Source organism: Leucopleurus acutus (genome assembly GCF_964270905.1).
Source record: "Leucopleurus acutus genome assembly, chromosome: 4".
In the NCBI taxonomy this organism is placed as follows: Eukaryota; Metazoa; Chordata; class Mammalia; order Artiodactyla; family Delphinidae; genus Leucopleurus; species Leucopleurus acutus.
The window spans coordinates 131,823,798-131,833,884 of NC_139146.1; the positions used below are offsets into that span (position 1 = coordinate 131,823,798).

The 10,087-nt window shown below is 47.0% G+C and overlaps 1 protein-coding gene across 1 annotated transcript; it reads right to left on the minus strand.

Annotated features, from left to right (window-relative positions):
- Nucleotides 1-6,247: 6,247 nt before the first annotated feature.
- On the minus strand, nt 6,248-7,918 carry POU4F2 (POU class 4 homeobox 2; the record flags this gene model as incomplete). Its single annotated transcript, XM_082837987.1, has 2 exons — nt 6,248-7,189; nt 7,634-7,918. 2 exons carry the CDS (start codon nt 7,916-7,918, stop codon nt 6,248-6,250), a joined length of 1,227 nt encoding a protein of 408 aa, XP_082694113.1.
- Nucleotides 7,919-10,087: the final 2,169 nt, after the last annotated feature.

The window sequence follows — 10,087 nt, forward strand, 5'->3', positions numbered from 1 at the left end:
TCGTCCCAGGCTTCATTAAATTTTTATTATCATCCCAGACTAGAGCAGGGAATGAGTGGAAAGACTGTCCATCTAATTGCAATTGATAAAAAAAAAAAAAAGCTCTTAGATTTCCCCCCTCATTTTAATATATTAACAATAGTTTTCTTCATATGTCCAGTCTTTCCCAGCCCTGTGATACACACACTTTATCACACAGATACGTTTTCCACTTTCCAACAGGCACCAGGCTTGACTGTCTTCTCTGCCCTTTGAGAAGGCCTAGGGGTGGGGTTGGAGTGGAGGGAAAAAAGGGTAGTGGAGACTGGTTTCAGAAAGTGATGCTATACGGGGGGAAAAAGAAAAAAAGAAAAAAGGTGACATCAGTTCTTGAAGCATCTGGCAAAGATCAACGAGAGACAACATTTGCACTAAGCTGGTTCTTCCTGTAGCAAGATGAAAGCATATTGTTACCCAAACAAAACAAACAGATTATTAGACGAGGCTGCACTTTTCGACAGCCTTTCCACTGTGTGGGATGAAAGCAAAGAGTAATATTTTCATTTTCTTTCTTTCTTTCTCACTGCTGCCCCCAAACACACACACACACACACACACGCACACACGCACAAACACACAGACACCTCAAAACGTTTGTTCTTCTTGAGCCTTCTTCATATGCTACTAATCGGACTGTCACACCAGATGCCTCTGTGTGTGTGTGAGTGTGAGTATTCAGGAAGCCTGTCTCAACAAGGGTACTTCAAAAAAAATGGAAACTGGTGTAAATATAGCATTTCATCTCCAAGTAGAATAAAACCCACAGTTTGCTTTCTGAGCAGCTTCCTATTATCACATCGCCACTTAATTTTATTTCTATTCTCTCCAAGTTAAATAGAAAGACTGGCTCACAAGGGAGCTGCCATGTGCCTACAGACTGGGGATGTCAAGCAGAGAGACTCACTGTGCAAACTTAATTTCAATTCCCGAGGAGGATTTCACATTCCGGCTGGCTGTGACCCACAGTAATTAGCTGAGATAACTAATGATTACTTACTTATTCCTTGTAATTATCTGGATTTAATAATTCGCTGTGTAATTTATTAATTCGCTCATAATAGCCTTTCAGGACGGGGAATGGCTCCTTTAAAGGAGAAAAGCAGGGAAATTTTAGTGATTTTTTTTTTCACATTGTCATAAATCTGTCTCCTGACAAATGCAGACTTCAGGAATATTTCTATCATCATAACTATCCGGGAACCTTTGTCTTCCTTTTCTTCCTATCAGGACACCAATCCAACTTCTTTTTTTTTTTTTTTTCCTTCTGTTGCAGCCCCTCCCTCCAAGGCTAACTGAAAAGTAAAGTGTAGTTTTGAGTTCTAATGTGGACCATTTACCTAGAAATATAAATTGTTGTTGCCAAACAATTGAAAGGATGAATTTCTAAACTTACTGTTATGGCTTGCTTAGAAAAATTTGAGCTTCATCTTCCGAATAACATGTCTTTTAAGATCAAGTGAATTTTTTAATCCCTTTTCCACCATCTCCTCAAGAGCTTCCCCAACAGATAGATCAAAATGAATTGATTCATTTAAAGTTTAAAATAAAACATTTTACCCCCCAAATTCCAATTCTCTTGGCAAAAAGAGGTCCCAGAATCTGTTCTTGATAGTAAAAAAGACTTAGTTACATAATGTTATTTATTTTTTCGATACATTTTATAGAAGATAGGAGAGTGTTACATTGAATGTAAAGCCCAGTTATTTCATTTGCTTTTTCATATTTCCATTATTCTTCCCCAAGCTGTGTATCAATGAAACTTAATCTATAAAGAACAGACCAACTGATTTAATGTCAAATTTCAAAAAAAAATTGCAGATAATAGTATTATCCAATTGGTGTAGAGAGTACTTAGCTATCAACCAGGCCGCAATGATCTTTGCTATTAGTCACTATTTCATTCCATTTTAGACTTAAATGATTATCCATTGAATCATTTGGATCATTTGCCTTTAAAGAAGTTAAAAGAAAATAAACTACATAATTCTGAAACGTCATATTGAGGAAGATTAGGTATGCAGCTAAGTCAATTCGTAAAATACCTTTTTCTGATAAAATAGTCATTGTGGACCTTTAGGGGAAAAAATTAGGAAAGGAGTCATAAATGCCAATGGATTTGATTGATATGACAAGGGTCTTCAGACACAATTTGCTATTTATCCATCTGAGTATTTTGAAAGCCAATACCAAATGGATATTTCTCAACAATTTATAAACAGACCCTTCTAGTCTTACCTTTCATTTCTTCTTTAAGACCAATCCTCTTCAAATCTCTTTGTTTTGGTATATCTCTGCAACTATCATTCACTTAAAAACTTTCCGAATATATTTCTTTTTAAAATTCTGCTTTTCTCATAAAACAAACACATTTAAGCAGGCTTAAATAATGGATATAATTTCCGTTTTGTAGGCAGGAAATTTTTTTTTACCCTTGTGATAACATCAAGAAGATGAACTTAAAATGTGATAGTTGTAGAAGTCCAGGAACACAGGAGACAAAGAACAGTTGATGAATGAAGGGGGAAATATAGGTCTTCACTATCAACTGTTGAAGTAAATGGATAGTTGCTTTCCTGTCACGTTCCTCACAAAAATCTAGGACAAACATGCATACATGCAAGCTATCACATATTTCAAAATGCACTAAAAAGAACACCTATTTTATTTCTATCCATGATATTTCTTAATTTCTACTACTTTTACAGTATTTCTCTCTTCATTTAAAGATGTTATATTTGTAGAAAGAAAACACAAGCACACCTGTCTTTCCCCTAACTGACTCCCCTTCCTCCTAGCACATTTCCTGGACGCTTAGTTAACAGCAACATATGGGAAGGAGGAGGTGTTATTTACTGAAGATAATTTTTATTCTAGATCAGAAAGTCTGGTTTGCTATACATTCAAGCCATTTAATTCATTTTCCGCTCTCCAGAAAAAGTAAGCAAGCAGAAAGTTCTCCAACTGGCTAGAACTGTATGGTTAAACGTGTTGGAGCGAGACTGAGTCATGTGGTTACTATCCGTGGTGCTGAAACCAGTACCTAGTACAGTGAGATTGGAGACTGGCTGTTTGAAAAGACTTTCAGGAAAACTGAATCTAATAGTGGGGGGTAAAGTGGAAGAAAGGACATTCAGCCTTCACAACACAGAAATAAAATTAAACTATCAATATCACTATATATGAAATTACAATTCTTTCTTTTAAATCTCCACAACTTTCTATATTTCCTTAGATATCTATGCAATGTATCTCATTATTTCTAAAGGGACATATGGATTTTGTTCTTTCAGGTGCCTTTTATTCAGTTATAGGGAAAGAAGTCCCTCCACCCATTATCCATCCAACTTTCAGAACTCTTTTTGTTACATCTGAAAGTCATAATCAATTTTCCAAAAACATTTCATTCCAACTTGAGCCACTATAACAATTTTCATTGACTCATGGGATGTTTCCTTACCTCATCCTCAAAATAAGAAATATTCCAAGACAGTTCCGTATTAGAGAGGTAACAGCTCTGGTTAGCAGAATTACACTTGGAGGATGGCCTGATTCCTCTCTCTTGTTGTACCTATAATTAATATGATGCTTTCATCATTAATAATGTAAATATCTAAACCAGAGCTTTCCTGAAAAAAAAAAACTTTGAAAACTTAACATGTTGCCCAAATATTGTAGGAAGTCTGAAAATTATTAAAATTTGTGAGGAGGTTTTTTGAAAATGAGGATCAGAAAAAGAAAAGTCAGTGTATCAAATAGGCAAAATTTCTTTGTGTCAAACCACCAGTAGACAGACTTCCACCAACTCTGGTGTCTGGATGAGTCATAGAAAGGGGGCAAAATTTTGCTCCCTCTAACCACCCAGGATTTCTTGCAGAATGTGAGTTTCCTTAAAGGTCATGGCAATGGAGAGAGAGAGAGGGCGAGAGAAAGAGAGAGAGAGAGAGATGCTTTACTTCATATCCCAGTAACCTAGGTGCTTTGAGCTCTGGTTGTGGGGCACTGCTCTCCAGGAGTGGTGACTGAACTGAGAACTCTGGTGGGCCATCCCCTAGGTCTCAGCCAGGGTGTCCTACTCCACCAACCAGGCCTTGACACTTGCCACACCCAGTCTCCCAGTGCTGCTGAAAACCGAACTGAGTTCCTTTCTTTTACCCATGCAATACCTCTGCTCACAGAGATGCTCTTTGCAGAATTTTGCTGATCTGGAGAAATAACTTCAAGAGAGGTATTTGGAGCCCAATGTTGTGACCTCATCTGGGCAGAAAAGCAAAGCACCCTGTGAGATGAGCTCTGGCTATGAGAAGGCTATTATAGACCCTGTTCTTTTATACTTTCCTAGAGAAACACCCTCTACTAAATCCAAACCAGACTTTGGCAACAACCACTGCATTATAAAATGTTAAAATGTGTTTCTTCTTTTAAAAAATTCCCCCATCAAAATAATTCCCATGTAAATGATTTAAAACAACATCACATTTTAAAAGCCATTTAATTTCAATAGCATATTTTAATGAAAAAAAGCAGCATACTTTGCCAATAAAACATTAAAATCATCTCTTCAGTGAAAGACAATCAAACAACACCAAAAATAACTTAATACATTACCATAGTAAATAAATCTATTAACAGAAACAAGAAACCAGGTCATATACAGAACTCAAGGCTTCAGAGAGCCTTAAATGGAACAGCAATACAGCAAACTTTGTAAGAATATATCTATATGTGCATGATTTTGAATGAAGTATTTACAGTAGATAAGGTACCAGTCATCATGTACCTAATTTTTGTTGTTGTTGTTTCAAAAGAATTCTACCAAACAATGTGAATTTACAAGCAGTGCACTGTCTTTCTTATAGTTCAAATTTGTTTTCCTACAAACAAACCTCCAAAAGGAAAAACGGAAGGATTCTTGTAAATGTTAAAATGTAGTCAACAGAGCAATTGAAAACTAGAAGACTGAAATACCTTGGTGAAATCTTAGAATCTGGAAGGGCAAACACCAAGTGACAAATGCACCTAAAGCTAGAAAACGATGCATCCTAGTCATGCTTCCAACTGCTTGACTTCTTCTCTTCCATTAGAGGTGTGTGTGTGTGTGTGTGTGTGTGTCTATGAGTGAGTGAGAGAGTGCCTGTGTAGCAGGGACAATGTGGGAATCCCCATTAAATATGTAACGAAGTAAACAATACTTTGGACAGTGAATCAGGTCTACACGATTAAGACATCCATTACTGAGTGTCGACTCACAAATCAGAACACTACCAGTAAAAACAAAGAAAAAGCAATCTTCATTCAAAGTGAGAATATACAAATGGGCCAAAAGGAACATAGTGTAAGAGGAAAGCTGTAAAAATTCAGTAAACCCATCAAATAAAAAAATTTGTTAACTTCACTAGCCATACGTTCTCCCGTTTTTTAAGAGTAAATAAGCTTAATTAATTAGAATGTGCACAAATTAAGTTGCTAGAGAGATAAATTAATAATTTACAGAGGGTTGTTCAGCAATAATCTAATAATAGCTTTCAAGATCAGTGAACACAGCAGGCGCAACTCCTTCCTTAAGCATTAACACTTCAGAGAAGGAAGAAGGGGGTAAGAACCACAATAAAAATATATATATAATATACAGTGTAAATGCAGAAAATCTGCCATCTTTTTTTTAAAATTCAAAATACTTTAGAGATGTCTCTATCACATTAAGCATCAACTCTAGCTTAAAGTTTCAGTCCTGAATCAATTTCTATTTCTGAAAAATAGCTGCAAAGTGTACTTTTAAACTCGGAACAAGGGTGATGTCTTTAGAAATAAAAACAAATCTTACTTGCTCATTCTGGAAGCCTTTTAAAAGGCTGTCCCGTCTGCCTTCCTGCAAACAGCCGGCTCCAGACTTCCTCTGAAGAGGCCGAGGTGCCTTTTCCGGGTGGGGTGGGGTCGAAAGGGACAACTTTGCTACAACTTGACAAATCCCTTCTTTTGTTTTTCTTTCCCTTGAGAAATCGTTTCACATTCTCACCGGACTTGGGCTCAGTGACTTGCTCGTTCGCTCGCTCTCCAATCTCGCTTTCTCCCGATTCACATTTAATGGAATTGTTTCTAGTCGCGAAAAGTGGGGGCGGGGGGGGAGGGAGAAAAAAAAAAGAGGCAGGAGAGAGAGGGAGGGAAAAGAGGAGATGAGGAGGGGCCTGTCCCTGGAGAGGCCGTGGGTCTCCTAAATGCCCGCGGAATATTTCATTCTTTTCTGTTTCTGCCTCTGGTTGCAGAACCAGACGCGCACCACGTTCTTCTTAAGGTCCAGCTTCTCAGCGATGGCGGCGATCTTCTCGGAAGAGGGCCGCGGCTGGATGGCGAAGTAGGCTTCGAGCGAGCGCTTCTCCGGCGCCGCGATAGACGTGCGCTTGCGCTTCTTCTCCGCGCCGTTGAAGAGCTCCGGCTTGGTGAGCTTCTCGCGGTGAGACTTCTCCGCCTCCTCTAGCCACGCTTGCAGGATGGGTTTGAGCGCGATCATATTGTTGTGAGACAACGTGAGGGACTCGAACCTGCAGATGGTGCTCTGGCTGAGCGAGCCCACGCCGGGGATCTTGAGGTTGGCCAGCGCGGAGCCCACATCGGCCTGGGTCACCCCTAGCTTGATGCGTCGCTGCTTGAAGCGCTCGGCGAACGCCTCCAGGTCCCGGGGGTCGGCGTCCACGTCGCTCATGCAGCCCATGTGTGAGGGCAGCCCGTGCGCGTGGGCCATGCTGAGAGCGGCTTGGTGCATGGGGTTCATGGTAGCCATGGGCGGTGCGTGAGCTGGAGTGGACACCACGGCGCCGTCGGGGCCCGCCATGGCACCCAGCGCTAGCCCGGGACTCAGGTGCTCCAGCAACTCGCCCTCAAGCGCCTGATGAGGCTGATGGTGGTGATGGTGGTGGTGGTGGTGGTGGTGGTGCGTGCCCGCCAGCGCGGACGGGTGCGAGATGGGCACCGACGAAGAGGAGGCAGCCGACGTGCACGGGATGGTGTTCATGGTGTGGTAGGTGGCGTCCGGCTTGAAGGGGCTGTGGTGGGGCGGGTGATGGTGGTGGCTCTTGCTCTGGGAGACGATGTCCACCGCCGCCAGAGCCTCGGCGCGGGCCAGCAGGCTCTCATCCAGCCCGCCGAATATATTGCTCTGCAATTGCAAGTAAAAGGCACACATCACTCTCAGCGGGGAATTGTGCGCACTCTCTCCGGAAGCTCCGGCCCAGAGCTCGACACCGCCGCCGCGCCTACAACATTCCCAGAACGTTAAAAATAAATTAAAATAATAATAATAACAATCCTGAAACTAGCAGGTGAGGAGGAGAGGAGGGAAGCCACGGAGAGAAGCCACGAGTGCACGAGGAGGAGGAAAGTGAGCCTGCAAACACAACAACACAACACGCGCACAGGCAACATTCCAGGTCTTAAAAATTAATATGAAAGGAAAGACCCTCTGAATACATAAGAAAGGGGGGGGGAGGAAATTGGTTGGAGGTGCGGGGTGATTTGCTGTGCAGACATGAAAAAAACATCAAGCAGATAAAGGGGGCTGTCAAAATGTGCCTTTAAGCGGTGATTATGCAGAAATACGCACCGGTGGGGTTGGAAGACATGCTCTCCGCATCGCCTCGGAGCCCCCGCCGCTGCCGCCGCTGCTGCCACTGCTGCTGGAGCTGCTGCTCCGGCCTCCACCGCCCCCGCCACTGCCGCCACCGCCGCCAGCATTGCTCGAGCTGCTAGGAGAGCTGGCGGAGGGCGCCGCGGGTGCAGAGGACCCGGGCGAGGCGCTGTGCAATGCCGAGTACTTGGGCTCCACGTGCAGGCTGCCGCCGTGCGGCATGCTGAACGCCTGCTTGCTGTTCAGGGACATCATCATCATCTTCCCGGCCTGCCCGCGCGCTTGTATGTGGCTCACGCAACTGGCCCCGGTAGCCGGGACCCTCCGCAGAAGCTCTGGGCGAGCGCCGGAGAGGGGAAGGGCGATGCGGAGTTGCGCTCACTCGCCGCCACTCGGAGCTCGGCGCGCCTTGACCCGGCTACGCGCTCCACCGCTGGCTACGAGGTCAGTCTGCGCTGTTGCTGGGCTCCGCTTGGCGCTGGCTGCAGACCTGGGCATGCGAAACTGCCCCGCGCTTCGCGGCTGCCGAGTTATACTCCCCTCTCCCCGCGCCTGCCCCCTCACCCCCGCCTCCCTCCCTCCCTCCCTCCCTCCTGCGCGCCCCCGCCCTCCCCTGCCTGAAAGCGCAGGTTTCTCCTGCACGGATTCTGGCGTCGCCCCTTCTCCCTCTCGGCTTCCTCCAGGCTTTGGTCCTTTCTGCTCTCCCGACACCCGCCTCCCGCTCCCCCGCCGCGCCCTCCACCTCCCCTTCCTGCCCCCGCGGCGCTCTGATGCCGCCTCCCCTTCCCTGCGCCCCGCAGCTCTCACTTACAGTAGTGCCCCTGCTCAAACCCACCCCCCCACCCCCGGCCAGGTCTGCGCTCCAGTCGCAGGGCACTTCCTACCTAAGAGCCGGCCTCCTGCCCCTCCTGCTTCTGCCACTCCCGTCTCCGCCTCGCGGGGAAAAGAAACTACTAAATAAAGTTGCGGACCAAGGGAGCCTTGGGTGGGATTTTCCCTAGACTACAAGGAACGCCTCTTACCTAGCTGCCTCCCCGCCCCCTGCTTACCGCGAAGTTCCAGGCCTCCGCCCCCAACTCGGCCCGCCTCTCCCCGTAGCTCGGGTGACCCTGATCCCTGGCTCTCGACCACAGTGGAGAACGCGGACCCTGCCGCCGACCTGGATCCTCTGCTCTGCTCTGCGCTTCCGGCTGGTACGAACAGCGCTCGGCGCTTCTCTCTGCGCCCCCTCGGCCTGGCCGGTGCCTGGTGCCAAAGAGACCTGGGGTCCTCAGGGCTGCAGGGCTTTCTCTTGCTCGGTTTCTCACAGCTCTCAGCGGATTGGACGGCGGAGGAGACTGCTCCGGTCGCCTATGCGCATGCGACTCCTCCCCCACCCCCGCCCCCGCCAGCCAGACCCCCGTGTACTCCCCCAACGCCACCACCGACAGACACTCCTCTCCACCCTCTTTTCTCTTCCTCCGGATCTTCCTCTTCCTCCTCCCTGTCTCCAGTTCAGTGTGAGTTGGGTCTTGGGCGGATCCACTGGCAAACGCTGCCACTTCATTAGCCGCAATCAAAGGAGGAAGGGGCAACTGACGGAGAGGCAGGGCCAGAGATCACAGAGCGCATGTGCTGCAGAATATTCCCCCCCCTACACACACACACTAATAAACACACACACACGCCCTCAGGGGCTGGCACAAGCCCCACTTACCTTCATTTCCACAGCCGCTCGGTGCAGAGAGCCTATTTTTAGCCAACACTTTGCTCTCACTTTTGTCCCATCGTGGACCACTTTTCTTAGAAGTGGACACACACTCTTAGTTCCATTTGTAAAAGAAGCAGACAACCTCTCCTACACACACACACACACACACACGCACCGCCTTCCTCTCCTCCCCGCTCCGGTCTTCTCTCGACTTTCCTCTGTGCTGGGGCTGCTGTCACCTCCCCGGAGCGCGGGAGGAGCGGGGTACAAGCGAGGGTGGAAGGCCCTAAGACCGGGACGCTGGAGCCCGCCGGTGACCCGACCCGGACGGGGATGGCTGGAAGCAGGTGCAGGCACACGGTGCCTGGGGAAGGCGAGCAGGTGCGAGAGCAGGCGGCAGGCCTGAGAGGCGCCGGCGCGCGCTGGGACGAAACAGAGTGGGAACGAGCGTGGCGAAGGGGGACCCTCGAGTGGTCAGCGCCTGAAAGCCCCGCGGCGGCGGCAAGTAGGGGGTCTCTCGTTCACCCACGACCCCTGCGGGGCGAGATGGCAGGTTCAAGTCGGGAGCTCAGTCCTCGGGAGTCGCCAGAGTACTAGGAAGGCTGCAGCAAACGGCGCGCGACGGGCTCTGTCCATGGTGCTTAACCCCCTTGCAACCCCGGGGCTTGCCTTCCTCCTCCCCTCTGTGGAGGAAAAAAATAAATAGCAGCCGAAGGGAATTCCTACCAGCCGTGTTCCTG